This window comes from Limulus polyphemus, unplaced genomic scaffold, assembly GCF_000517525.1.
Source record: "Limulus polyphemus unplaced genomic scaffold, Limulus_polyphemus-2.1.2 Scaffold290, whole genome shotgun sequence".
In the NCBI taxonomy this organism is placed as follows: Eukaryota; Metazoa; Arthropoda; class Merostomata; order Xiphosura; family Limulidae; genus Limulus; species Limulus polyphemus.
In genome coordinates, this window is record NW_013665900.1 from 23,055 (window position 1) to 38,736 (window position 15,682).

At 30.3% G+C, this 15,682-nt stretch overlaps 1 protein-coding gene across 1 annotated transcript in view; it reads right to left on the reverse strand.

Annotated features, from left to right (window-relative positions):
• Positions 1-15,682, reverse strand: part of LOC106457079 (ubiquitin carboxyl-terminal hydrolase 36-like) — a gene marked incomplete at its 3' end in the record, with an annotated part of 62,124 nt that overhangs the window by 21,645 nt on the left and 24,797 nt on the right. The window contains exons 4-8 of the mRNA XM_013916462.1: positions 11,203-11,386; positions 9,037-9,285; positions 7,149-7,371; positions 6,827-6,894; positions 2,841-2,911 (exon numbers count right to left, since the gene is read on the reverse strand). Of these exons, the coding sequence (XP_013771916.1) occupies positions 2,841-2,911; positions 6,827-6,894; positions 7,149-7,371; positions 9,037-9,285; positions 11,203-11,386 (795 nt within the window). The remainder of the gene's footprint in view (positions 1-2,840; positions 2,912-6,826; positions 6,895-7,148; positions 7,372-9,036; positions 9,286-11,202; positions 11,387-15,682) is intronic.

Genomic DNA, 15,682 nt, shown 5'->3' on the forward strand with positions numbered 1-15,682 from the left:
CATAAAATGTTAGCTAATAACCTATATTTTAATAGTATACAAGTTTTAAGTTCTTAATTTTATAAGGCAATATAAAAAAAAATTCTGAATTTCCCCTGGTGTGACTCACGTGACACATTTTCTCAAGGTATGTTTTCAACTCTATTCTATCCACCATCCCCCAAGAAACTGAGAAATTAAACGTAAATTACTCACTATAAAATCATCATTGCGCAGACAAACCATAATGTTTATAGCCTTATATTTTGTTTGGTTACAGAGCTATCAAATAGAAAATCAGACCCCTCCTGCCACATCCTCTCTTTCAAGATTTGTTAATAGTTTTCTTACGTTTAATTATATGTAACCAATAGAAAGTCAAGATTTTCATCTATCAAATGACATTTTATAACGTTGTGTTCCAAACAGAATATCATCAATTTCATTCAGAGTACAAGATTCGTTCCCGTGTGAAAGTTAATGACCAGCTTGGATGAATCTGTAACGGCTCTAGTTGCATAGTTAGAAAACCAGAAAAATATTGAGTTAGGAAAAATTGTCTGCTTTCTGTATGTTATTATTCTATGTTCTTTGGTGCAATATTTAATTAAATAAAAATTATTTAATGCACTACTACCATTAGTATAAAAAATTTCTGATTAAGTCACAGCGACAATCAATAGCAAGACAAAATAAGATTGGGCAAGTAATTTATTTCTTGTTTTTCACATTTATTCTTTATTTATTATTATAAAAGTAACTAAAATGGAAAAATAGATATCTCTTTAGATTAGTTAATGTTAGGTTAGGTAAAATAAAGAATAACAATAATATAATAAAACATTTTACGAGGCATTCACGTGAGCTGCTCAGTGAGCAGCTCATGGGTAATGTTATTCATTCCCCAAGTGATTACAACATAGAATGGTGGGAATAGTAGTTAGACACAGTTCAAAGGGCAATAAAACAATAAAATTAAATTATAAATAGATGTATACTGTTACAAGTTTAAAACTACTTAGGATAAATGAAAGTAGTTTCATGCTACATTTCAAGTCATTCTAGATAGAAAAGGAGAGTAATTTACTTTTTGGGGGGGGGGGTACGAAGTCATTCAAATTCACCAACCTAGTAGAGTTATGGTAGAGAAAATAACAAATAAAATATAAAGTTTAACTGAAAACAAATATCTGAAGTGCATTTAGGAGGTTTCAGAGATTACACAAATGAAATTTGGATTTTTGAGATGAAGAAAAGTATTTTTAATCTTAACATGAAAATCACTTTGCACATGGATTATTCAAAAGAAGTACTGGATATATAATGTTCAATGAAAGACTGCCAAATTTCATGAAGATATACACACTATATCAAAAGTTAATAGTATCTAATCTATAAAGACTTTATACGAGTACAAAAAGGTCACAAGGTCAGTCAAATGTGTTCTGCATGTCACGAGATTGTACTTTTTTACATACAAAATTTATTTAAGCAATGATTAATGAACGAAATTGGGATTAAAATTCATATTAAATTTCAAAGATTTTTATTATATAATTTTTAGTTCCTTCATTTAAAAAGAAACCTTAAAAGAAAAATTCTTAAACTTCAGTCTGATGCAAAAGTTCACAAAATGTAACTTCTAGACTTTTTAATTCAAATACTTCTTGACATATGCTACCCTTTTATGTATAGATAGAATCTAGGTTAATTGCTCTGTTTACACATTCTTCTTTCAAGCTCAATAGGGCACATTCTGAGAAAAGAAATTTCTTGGAACTATTGACAGATGCCAGGCCCAATTTCCACACACAGAGTTGTGATTTCTTATCCAATTATAATTAGTTGAGCTAGATGTTTATAACCAATAGAAAAACCACATTTTAAAATACAATCTCCCAATAGTTATTTTGTAATTGGTACAAGTAATTCCATAGAGAACTTGTCAAACCGCTCTTAGCATTGTTGCTGCTTTTGTCCTTGCTAGCACTTTAGCAATGTTTCTCACCTATAAATATGTTAGTTAGATAGACAATTAAATTGTATTTAGGTTTTAATTTTATACTTTAGTTAATCATGTGTTATTTATGTTTTAAATGCATATTAGAAAGGTTTAATAATTTTTTTAAATACAAGACAAACTGCCTTGGTTCATCTGGCGAAGCATAGTAGGCAAATGACCCAACATTCTGACAAAATATAAAGTGTCTCTGCCTACGAGACCCTAATATTGCCCGAGAATGCCCATTGACGTGTGTTGCAATAAGTAATAATGCTAAAGGACAGGAAAGGAAAATAAAGTATATGTGAAAAAGTAAAAACTTACAATCAAGAATATAACTGACAGAATTTTTAAGATTATTCGATCAAAAATTAAAAGGTATGTATATTTTTTCTGTTTTTAATTTTAAACATTTCATTGCACGATACATTGATGATAATACTCGAAATGTTCAGAGTCTGAGTGCAAATAACTATAATAACAAACCTTTAGTTAAAATACTAAACTAAAATAATCTTTCTTTTTGTACGAAATACTTGTAATCTTTAACAAAATCTTACCAATTGTTGTGAAGATATGTTAAGAAAGCTCAGAGTTATTGTAAGTTTTGTTGAACTGTGTATCATTCTCCATACGAGAAGTAGCCAAATGCGTTCAACCCCGTAACCATAAGGTTAATGCACACAAAAGACACTCATGGCCAGCTACACTTTAAATCCACAAGGAAAGAAAGAATTAGTTATAGCTTATAATCAACATTATACTTTAATAAAAATTTTCTACTATTCCAATTTGAAGAGACAAGTAAACTATAACCATATCAAATATAAATTAATTTTCTATATGCTACATCCCCTACCTTAATATCCAAAATAAAGTCCATGAAGTGGTCATATGTGTTGCTTCTTTCTCGACAGCGAAGACACAAAACTGAAAAGGAAAAATACACCAACTCTCGCATAACAAGTCAAATTACTTTTATGTTCTTTAATTATAACATCAAACATCAAGTTAGTTTGAGGTGATTCGGAGTTACTATACTGATTAGAAATTTATTAAATTTCCATATGGGACATGTAGAATAAAAGTTTTAAGGCAAGTGTGAGTTTTATGTTTGAAGTCTCTCTTTTGATTTTCTTGGTGAGATTTGGTTTTGCTCATTTTTGAAAAATTCTAGCACAAATTGTTTAATAATATCAAAAGATAGATAATTAGTAGAGTTCACGTACTTCATCTGTTTACTCACATTACACGCATATTATCATGTGGGAGTTTTATATTTATCAAAAAACTACAACATCATGGAATATTTTCAGAAGACAATTGCAATTTTTCAGGGATGACATGGACAAAGAAATCTGGAAATTGTGATGGTACTTTCTTCAAGAAAGAGAAGTTAAGCACCACTTAGATCCTGGAAGATGGATTGCTGTGATTGTTTGGAGAAGCATTTGTACGAATGTCAATCTTACCAACACATTCTTTTAACACACATTTTAAAATATGTTTTACTTCATCATTGTTTTACTCATTTCAAAACTTTTGTATTGATTGTCAAATTTCAATGTGGCAACCTCATGTACTATAAAATGGAAGAAAGAATCAGACTTGTTTACAGCTGTAGCAATAAACTATCATAATGTCATAAAAAATGTTATTGATCTTACAAAGATGTCAGAAAACTGTTCTGATCGAGTTAACTACTTCCACATGTATCTTGGAAACTGTCACATCCAAAAATACCCAGAATAATATATCAATGTTGCATTTATATACCCGGGAACCCAAAAACAGTTTTCTACATAGTGCTTTTGTGGAGAAACTTGGCCCTAAAGTCAGAAACTTTCATCATTAAGCTTACGCAGGAAAGTCTCCACCTTCCTTTTAAGTAAGCCACTGTAAACTGGTGGTGAAAGCTTGTATAATTTTTATGCAAATCAAAGGTTCAAATCTGACCTGTGCTGATTTACTTTATTATACATCTTTAGAATAAATTTTGACTTTGCCAAATAAGATACTTTTAAATATTAAAATACTCTTTGACCTGAAATACCTGGATAAAAAGTGGCGAAAACAAAACAATCTTCCAGAAAATAAGAATCATTTGTGAAAAGGACAGATTAGTAATAAGTTAAAAAGTGACTTGTAGAACATAGGAGGTATTCATGGTTTTAACCTCCAACATAAAACCATAAAAATAAACTGGTGAAATATTTTTGGATATGACAGTTGCTGAGGTATCCATGAGTTTATTTTTCCACATGTAGAAATGTCAACTATTTTTTCACTTTTGATTTAATTTCTCTCATGTTCATTGACGTATGTCAATAAGCTTGGTGTTCAAATTCTATACTATTTAAGTTTTAACTTCTTAATTTGAAAATTTTGTGTCACATGATGTATCTGAGCTCCAATTTCTGTCCTGAATTTTCTAACTTCTAAAATAGTCTGTTGCAGTTTCCAAACAATTAGAAATACAAATTATACATAATTACAAGCAAGACTAAAATTTGGACTTCATACTTTTCTGATGAATTATCAGTAAATTTTGTAAAACCCATCAGAGAAGTCTCCCCCCCACCCCCCGACTTTTGAGATTAGTTGCTAATCAACTTTACAATGATGATGGACATGTTTATAAAGAGCAGATACTTCTTTACATAAAACTTTACAATTCTGCATTCAGTTTTGCCATCATAAGCCATTAGTCAAGAAGAATTGTTTGGTTCATGTTGATCAGATTTGATGCTCTAAACAGTAACACTTTTTTTTAAACATATTTAAAACTTCATGTAGCTTTTAAGTATGCATTTTAGAACATGAAAAACATATCAGTCACTACAACTGCTGTAATGTACCTGTATTTGTATGTAAGTTTGTCTTGGACACTCAAATTTTTCAGGCCACATGAAGCTTAGGGAAGAATGTCTAAGATTTGTATTTGACTGCAGATTCAACGTTTCTTTGCATATTTTTTATTGTTATATATCTTTTAACAAATCTAAGTAAAATGTAAAAATTATAAATTTCTCAGCTTAGCTTAACATAATTCCAGTAAAAAAAGAAAGAAAAAAGTTTAAGATCTCACTAGCTCAAGCATGATGTGAAACATGACACTCGAATCATGTGCTGTTCATTATCATTATCTCTACAGGAAACAGCTAATAGGATCCCACTGTTATTGTTTTTGAGTGTGAGGGTTACTTCTCCAATGGGTACAAAACCATGATAAAACTATACAAGTAAAACAGATGTAAAAAAGTTAACAGTTGAAATTGTTAAAATAAGCAATTTGAAACTTTCTGATCAATAATAAAGTCCGTGTGGAGAGAAAAATGGTACTATTTGTTTTTATTTCAAATTTTCATTTCACTGTACTGTACAATGATTATTTCTCTATAGTTAGTGTTAAAGTAGAAAAAAAGAAGAAGAAAAAATATAAAGTTTTATATAAAAAAAACTTTTCATATTCATTTAGGCGGTTCTAGGAGTTGTGCAAATGACATCTAAAACTAAGATGAAAATTAGTAATTTTATTTTGAACACAAAAATCACTTTTTACTCACACTGACTCAGTAAAAGCTTTAGACATTTACAGACAAATCATCAGTAGAAATACTTGTAGAAATACTGATTTTTTGTGTACAACAGACTTTTAATATTTGCTATAAAACTTCCAAATTTTGCAAACACAGAGTAAATTCATAGTTATAGTATGTATAATTTCACAGTTTCAAGGCTGGGCAATTAAGAGATAAAATATAAAGCTTTACTAAAAAAAACTTATTAATTTAGAAGGTTCTAAAGGTTTTGCAAATGAAGTACAAAAATTGTAATAAGAAAAGAAACATATTTAATCTCACCATGAAAATTACTTAGAATGACTAAGTAAAGGCTTTGGAAATTTACAAATCTATTTAGTTGTAGACTTCAGTAGTTTATTTTTGATGTTAAAATATTCTGAAGGGAGAAACTGAAGCTCAGATGTCATGTTATATGGAAGAGTGAAGATTAAAAATATTTAATATTTCCTTTTGAAATTAAGATATTAAAATTTAGATAATATATTTTTATATCAATTTTGTTGACATACACCGATAATAAAGTTGTTTAACTCTTGAACGTAACTCTGTGAATGGTCATAACATATGAACTTTGACCTTACAGTGCACATATGATTAAACAGCAAAAACATTGTTTACTGTATAATTAGATATGCAACTTGATCTAAAACTAATCGTTTTCATAAACACCTTCTTGAGTAGAAAATAAGGTTTTTTAGCAATACTAATTTAACCCTTATATCCAATAATTTTAAGTATGTAGAATACCAAAAATGTTAGATAAATACCTAATTCTACCAATATGGAACATGTTCTTCATTGTAACACCTACTACTTGAGTAGAATACCTGGAGAACTAAAGTGATATTCTACAGAAATGTATCACAGAAGGTGATTTTAAACACAGATACATGACCACTGAAAAGTGCTTCACACTTAAATAGAGCAATACCTCCAACTTGACTTATACGGGTTTTCACATGCACAAAAAGTATAATTTAAAAAATTAAACTTTGGCATCTAGCAACAACAATCCCAGCTGTAAAACACAGAAGAAATTGATGTTTTCTTATAACTTTGTGTTATAAAGAAAGTATTGTCACTGAGGAGAAAATTTACTATCCCAAGCTACAATGAAATTTTTAAAGCATATAGTTTTCTAGCATAAAGAAGCATTTCATTGTCTAAGATAAATTTTATTATGTAAAGGAAATGAGACACAACTAAAAGAAACACAAAGTACTACATAAGGCATATATAATGGCTTTTCATTCAAGCTTACCTTGACTCCTGTGGTAGCCTCCAAATATATGATTTACCACAGTAGTTTCCTTACTTGAAGGATCAAGTCTGAAATATGTGGGTATTTGTTATAAAATTTCTATTTAATTTAACAAAAACGTATTTATCGTATTATAACAATAAACAAAATAATTCAGAAAACATTTGCATACTTAAAACCTCAAAACTACTACATACAAGTAGTAGGAAAGATTACAATTATCCAACATTTCTCCACAACTTACGCTATTATATCAGCTCTATTTAACACAACAGGAGTACAATTTGCAAAGAAATAAATGGAGTAAGAAAAATAAAATTACTTGACATTGCCATCATAATTTGATAAACAAGCTCGCCACAGGTTGTCTACAACATAACGTAAAAACTCATGGGCATCTTCCTGGCGTCCAAACTGAAAATGTTTGGCTATAGATTTCAGTTTCTGGTATATGTATAGGGGCTTGATAATTTCTCCTGGTCTGTCTAAAGCACGTTTCATGTGCTTCTGCAGCTCACACATCATGCAGAATCCCATAATCTTGCCTACAAGTAATAAAATGAAAAATGCCTTATTGTTTTGCAAAAACTTACTAGTTATTTCAAATGAAACTTACACTGAAAACTTTATTTTATTCATTAGGCACTTAAACAAGGAAGACATTAGACAAAGCACTTAAAACTTTCACTAACACAATGGATACAACTAGAGTGCTCAAGTATTATGTAAACTATTTCAATTTTTTTTTTGGTGGTTACGAGGTCAGTCAAATTGACCAACCTTGTATAGAGTTAGAGTAGAAAAAATAACACATAAAATATAAAGTCTTTACAACTTATGTTGGTGTGAATAGTAGTTAGACAGGTTCAAAGGACAATAAAATAATAAAATTTAAGTATAAACAGATGTATACTGTTACAAATTTAAAAATACTTAGGATAAACAAATGTTGTTTCATGTTACAGTTTGAAATCATTTTACAAAGAAAAAAAGGGTAAATTAGAGTTATTTCAATTTTTTTTTTGGTGGTTACCAGGTCAGTCAAATTGACCAACCTTGTATAGAATTAGAGTAGAGAAAATAACAGATAAAATATAAAGTTTTACTGAGAACAAACATTTGAAATATATTTAGGATGCTTTACATATTTTGGAAATGAAATTTGAGATTTTTAAAATTAATAAAATTATTTTTAATCTTAACATGAAAATCACTTTGGACATGGGTTGGTAAAAAAATAATACTGGATATATTCTAGGACAAATCTTTTCAGTTTATTAAAAATATTTCACTGAAAAATATGATTTTTTATATGTGAAAGACTTATAATGTTTACTGAAAGTGTGCCAAATTTTGTGACAATATACATACAACATCAAAAGTTAGTAGTATCAAATCTATAAAGACGTTAAATGAGTACAAAGAGGTTACGTGGTCTGTCTAATCAATCAGGCCCATCTTGAGAGAGTTAAAATAATTTCCTTAGCTACACAATCTGGACTTAGTGATAGCAAATTTCAAACTGCTGAGAACAAAGCATAGACCTCATATAACTAACATCATTCATGTGATATTTTCATCTTCAATGGCATTTTATGTGACACAATGTGCAGGTCAGATACCCACAGTGTTTGGGAACAGATAGCCCTAATTTCAAACTGTTGCCTTGATGGAAGGCAACCAGACAGCAGCCACAGTAACCTATTCTTAAATGAGTAGCAGGATTGACTATAATGTGACCACATCTGAAAATGTAAAGCACATTTGGAACATAATGCAGGATTGAATCTGCAGCCCAGCATCCTAGGCCACACATATCATTCACAAGTAGTAAATTGGTCAACATTATATGTTACTATTAAATGGTAAGACACTCATTTCTGATACATTCTGGCTTTTGACAACACATGCAGTCAGATACTCAATAATTTTAAAACAGTGGAATGTTGCTGAACAGCTTACTGCAGTGGTTTCCAAACTTTACACAGTGGTGCCCTCCATCCTTCATACTGAATAATTTTCACAAGTGATAATAACAGCAAATACAGTAGTTTGTTTGCCTCTCTTTAATCAGTTTTTTCTGCTTTTACTGTTATTCTTATGTTCTCCTGGCAAAAGCCCTCCCCCCCCACCACCACCAAAGGGGGGTGTGCCCCACAGCTTGGAAACCACTGGCTTACTGGAATATGACTAGAACTTGTTATACTCACATCTTGAAGAATGGTCATCTTCATGTAATAAGTAATTGGCAAGAGGAGGACAGTAGGTCAAGCACTGTATGACAGTGTTCATGAAACAGGTGTTTCCCAGGTTAACCAGTCCAGCCCCAATCTTGTGTATCTTCTTCCATTCTAAATGAATGTTGTTTTGAGGGTGGATTTGAATTCGTGGAGGAGGGATTCCATCTGAAGGAGGGTGAAGTTTTCTACCACCTCCATTTACCATATTTGAATGTTTTACTAAAAGAAAACAATTAAAACAGTAAATGTCATGAATGATCCTAAAATAATCTAATCTAATCCAACAATTGATGTAGTACTTTATTTCATCACATTTTAAATGAATCACTCTTAACCATCATCACATCTGGCAGACTCTTTATATAAAATACACTATCAGTAGTTTTTACCAACACAAAGGTAAATGTACATTTAAAACAATTCTTAACACTAATTAACTAATAGGTAAAAAAAATTAATGTTTTGTGCTTATTCTGTCTTAAGACTTAATGCACATCTATTGAAGATACCTGGTACCAAACTCTGAGCCTTATATTTATCGTTTACACTACCTACTTTTTTTACACTTGTTTACCATGTTTTATATACTCAAAGGTTTCTAAATTATGTTTTACATAACTATTAATTTTTTCACCTATATTTCAGAAGAATATCATTCAACTGCTACAAACTTTTCTGGGAATATCACGATTTCTGTGAAAACTGAACATATCAGAAGGTATGTCATTGTCAAAAAAGTTTCTCCTAGTAAGTTTAAAAATCAAGAATTCAATTCAAGTTCCATGTAATATTGGTTAGCAATTGTTGAAAATTAAAGATATTCCCATTTAATCTGTGCCTGCAGCTGTTTCTTTTCCTTCTCTCTCTCTCTAAGTGTGTGTGTGTGTGTGTGTGTGTATATATGTAAACACACTTTTTTTATATTTTCAAAATGGTTATTACAGGACCTCATAAATGTTATATTAGTATGTGTATTTAAATACACACGCACAAAACAGTTACCAAACAGTTTTGTAAGTAGGCTTGAATGAAAAAAAAAAGACTTTTAAACATGTTCATGCTTATTAAAGTATTTTGCAAGTCTCACAGATAACTTTAGTAAACTTGGGGTGGGAGTGGGGGACATACAAATTCCTATTCTGGAGCCAATAGTAGATTTGTTTGTAGTTAAGCACAATGCTACACAATGGGTTATCTACGCTCGGCCCACCACAATTATCAAAACCTGGTTTCTAGTGATGTAAGTCTGCAGATATTCTGCTGTGCCACTGGGGGCCCAATAGTAGAGCTGGAAATATTCTTTAATATTTTTTATGATGGGTCTCCATGCAACTGCATCCTTTGAAGCCCCCTAATGACACCCCTGGGAAGTCTTTGATGATAGAAAAAAAAAGAAAAAGTTACTGATATCAATCAAAAAGTGAATTTATTCCTTTCTTTATTAAAATAATAGAAACAGGTTAATGTAATAGTCCAAAATGATTAAATTATACAATCTCCTTACAGGGTAAGGAATGATGATTAAAACTTTAACTTAAATTTTAGATTTTTTTTTTATTGTTCTAGATTATAGATAATTATATTGAAATTCAGACTTGCATATGATCTTAAATGTGTCAATCAAAATAACTGTCACCATGGCGATGCAAAGTTAACGAGATGTTTCTGGGGCATGTGTTGGTATATTTGTGACTTGTAGGTAGAAATGTTTTTCTTCTTTTGTCAATCAGTAACAAGATTATAATTATTTGGAACAAACAGCTCATCACTAAGTGTTAAGCTATACAGCTGTTCTTTGACTTCAATGAACAGTCCATAACCTTGATAAACAGCTGTCTAGTAGCCTGACAAATAAAAACAAAAGTAGTTACTTTTAAGAAACTTTTCTGCCTAAGAATCACATTTTCTTCATACTAGTCTAAACAAAATGGCTTTTTTAATGTTAAGTATTACATTTTATTTTAAATGATTATTACATGTACATCTGAAGCAAGTGTCACTTACCATAACAATTTCAAATATGCATCATGAAAGAATTTGATCTGTTTATTTAAGTAAGTGTCACAGAACCTGTACTTTGCCATGGTCCATACCTGTGCTCAACTTTAACTTGATATTAACTTCACTATTACTAACCATGAGAATTTTTGTTATGGTCCACACTTGTACTTGACTTTATCTGTCCATTAAAATGTGTGTCACCAGCACCCAAATGGTGATACTTGGTCTGTAAAGACTGAGCTACAAGGGACTGCTCATTGTCACTAGCTGTAAACTCCACACGAGACATCAGAAGTGATGAATGAGAACCACTAGACACCTTGAAAAGTTAAAAGCCATAAATCTGTTATAAATGTCTAAGTACATACTCTAACCAAGTTTTTTCCATGAGAAAATGAATAACTTTTTAATATTTACTGATTATAAAAATAACATCAAACAATATTTATAGGGTCATAAATTTAACTGGCAAATAATTACCTTTTTCAATTCAACCAAAACAATGTAAGTAACAGTCATATTACATTAAATTTTACAGGAATTATGACAAGAATTACTAAGTCAGAAATTAAACAACAGTAGTAACAAGAGGCAGGCATTTATTAATCATGTAAAACACCTGATAAGATTCTACAAGAACAAAGTAGTCTTTGTACCCAGAGAAAAAATTCTTATGCAATGCCTGAATTTAAATGTAATATATGATAGAATAAATAGCCAGTCATAATATACCTAACTAGAAACCACATAAAAAGTAACTACCAAAAATATAACATGGATATTTTGTTTCTAGAAAATAAATAATATATTCAAGTTAATGTAAGACATATTCATATAAATTACCTATAAAAAGTATTAAATCAATTCTCCTACTTTCAACTTTATTTGCCAAAGATAGTTTTTGGATGAGCATTTAAGATGATAATTACAATACAAGCAACCATATCAGAACACCAAATGTAGCACTTACTGTTACTCTTTGAATTTCCTTAGAATGTTCTATAGTAGATACAAACAGCTAATGTATTAGCAGAGCTGTAATGTTAAGAAGACAGAGAAGTGCCTTCTCAATCTTACTGTAATAGGGTTAATATTGTTCATTAATGATTAATAAGAATTTTTGAGTGAAGTAAAAAAAAAAAGAGTGTATAATAATATGTTAACCACACTATATCTGCTATATCCAGTGCAAACGAGGTCTCTTGCCTAATGCCAAGGCTCTTCAGGCCAACTGGGACATGATAGACATAGTAACGGTTGATACACTAGCTAAAATAGCAAAATCTCTTCACAAAAACTTTTATTGTGCAAACTTTATTAAAAACAATGGTACTTTTTTGTACTCAATTGTACTTTCATGATAAATTTTATGCACTTTGCTCTAGGCTAGTTCATCCCACACTACATCTTTACTTTTGGCTTATTACACCAACACTCACTACACTTATAAGGTTTCACAGCACACACCTTCTCACAGACCACCCCGTCACTAAAACCATAGTAGGCAAACAGTAATGAAACTATTCTATCTGGATAAATGCATTTTGGCTTTTACGACTCCTCATATTTTGAGAAATCAAGCATGATGTGATGTGACACACACTGGCTTTTATATAGGTTATATACAAACATATACTGGATCTATAGTGATTTTTATTTCAGGTCGATTATCAGATGACCCAATCAATCCAAACTATGTTCCCACCATATCTAGTCACTGTACCCCAAGTAGTTCTGTAATTTTTGCAAAGAAAAGCCATTATGCAAGGGCCATAAAAAGAAAGGAATAAGCTCAAGTAGCTGAAGAAGAGTACAATAGTAAAAAAAACAAGAAGAAACGTCAAAGTATGAATGTGCTGAAGCACTGTTAAAATTATTCAGTCAGATGCCATGATTCAGAGATAAAGGTAAAAAGAAATCAGGTTATAATTGTAGATTATAAAACAACTGATATAAATACATTTTTTTAGATCACATATTTATTATAAAAATAACACCTGTTCAATATACACATAATTTATACTTAAACATAATACCAGTATTTAATCTGTAGTTATACTTTATGACATATATTCAACTGATGAAACATTACTCAGCTTAATTAAATGTTTTGGCATAATTGAAATAATAGATCTTTTTTTTCAGGAGTTAACCTAGACAAGTATCCATTACTGACAGCACATGAGGTCTTACAAATTAAAAACTAGAGACTTTACAATAAGCTAAAAAGAATTCAACAGGAGAATAATAAGCTTAAGCAGCAACTCAATAGATCACTCTTCAGTGTTGTGACTCTAAAATCACATGAAAATTCTGATAAACTTTACAACTTTATTTACTCAGGTTACATAACATGCATTTTCAACTGGATAGTGGAGTTAGCAAGTGATTACACCAACCCAGTTAATGTGATTGCTACAGGTCTTCTTATAGTCAGGGGTCAAAGGGCATGTAATCACATTGGTAGACTTACATTCAAAATTTTAATAAACTACTATTTTATAAATGAATGTCAATAAGCTTAGTATCCAACTGTAGATTATAATTCAAATTTTAGTATTATTCATTAATTTCTTAATTAAAAAAAACCCACCTAAATATCAATTTTTGTGTGTCACGTGGTATACTGAAAGCAGCTTTGGTTCAAATTAGATGTTTGTGATGTCCAAATACAAAGCCTACAGTTTCTTACAAACTAAAAACTCAAATTACCGATATTTTCAAGCTAGAATATATAAGAAGAAACCCCCTATTTTTGCTATTTGCTGAGATATCATTATATTTAATGAATCAAACACAGTAGACACACCCACTTCTTCCACTTTTGAAAATACTTCCTTACATACACCTGCTTTGCTATGTCACGGCTTTATAACAAATCAAAAGCTCAGAATTTTCCCCATGTGGTTTTCTCAGGCTTTTGAAAGTGGAAGTTCCCAAGATTATTTCTTTTGTCTCGAATCTCGGAAGGAAGGGGTAAGTGAAAATGTTGTTCAAAGAACATTTTTTTAAGAGACAAATACAGTTCAGTTAATAAATTACATTAGAATTCTGTGATATCAATATAGTAATTTAAAATTTTTTGTTATTTCAAAATGCAAATATAGAACCTAAAAAAAGTTATTTTGTTTTACATCCTCGATGTGTGAAATTCAGCAAGACTTAGTGGTTAGCATGCCAGGTACAGCAAGCGAATACAGACATTTTTACTATTGTAAGTAGTAGAGATCATTGTATTCTATATTTCTTTATTTACTGTTCCATGTTTTATGACAAATAACTATAATTTAAGAACTTATTTGTAAATATTAATAATAATAATAAATACACACACACACACATATATATACATATGTAATGTATTATAACTGAAATGTGACTATTTCACAAAATACTGGACCACTGGAACAAATTCAAGACAGGTCACTTCGTAAAGGCCAGTTTTATACTACTGAATATAGTAACATGAGCGCATGTGCACCGCATCATTGCAATTTCTGTCAAGTTAGTCAGGCATAGCTGAAAGGTCAATAAAATAATAAGTATATATATAGATGTACAATTTTATGAGATTTAAGCTAATTAGACTAAACATTTGTGGTTTCTTATTGTAATTTGTAGTAATTATAGAACAAAAAAAGCATAATTTACACCTATTTTTTAATTTTTTTTTATGTGGTTACGAGGTCAGTCAAATGAACCAAACCCATAGATATACAATAGTGAAAATAACTGATAAAATAGTTTTTTATATATAAAAATTTTTGATAATTATCTGGAAGTTATTAGGGTGTTATAAAGATTTTGCATGTGAAATTACACTATTTTCTGATGCATAAAAGTATTTTTAATCTTAAAATTATGTTATATAGTCAACACTGAAAAAGAAAAATGCACAAGCAATTCATTACTTAAAAAAATCTTAAAACTTAATTGAAAAAAAATTCTAGTATTTTATGAACGAAAGCATTGTAGTGTTTACTGATAATCTGCAAGATTTCGTGAAGATATGCATAGTGTAATAAAAGTTATAGTACGGAAATTATAACAAGTCAAAAATAGTTATGAGATCAGTCCCTGAGACTGAGCCTGAGATAGATGCCTATCCACATTACAGGGTCATTATTGAATGCTCAGAATTTTTTTTGATTGAAAGATCAAATTTAAGGGCAAGGGCTCAAACATGGAGTACCTATAAGCAGCAAAACAAAATGAAGTGTTAGTGGGGATTACTCTAACCAGTGTAATTTGTTATCAGTCATTATGTTGGGGAGGTAGAGTGTCAGAAAAAATACTGAAACAACAATGTGGGTTTCTCAATAAATTAGATCAAGTCTTAGTTGACAGAGGATTTTTAATAGCAGAAGATGTTGATAATGCAGGGGCTGAGCTTATTATTCCTTTCTTTACAAAAGGCAAGAAACAACTGTCACACAGAAAAGCTGAAATTTCTCTAAAAATTACTAGAGTTCAAATACATGTTGAAAGAGCAATTAGAATAAAGTTTGTTAAAAATTTTGAGTGATATCTGTCCAATAACTTTGCAAAGGCAGTGCAACAACATTGTTAAAATATGTGCAGCATTGAAAAAATATTAATCTCTGGTAAAGTAGTA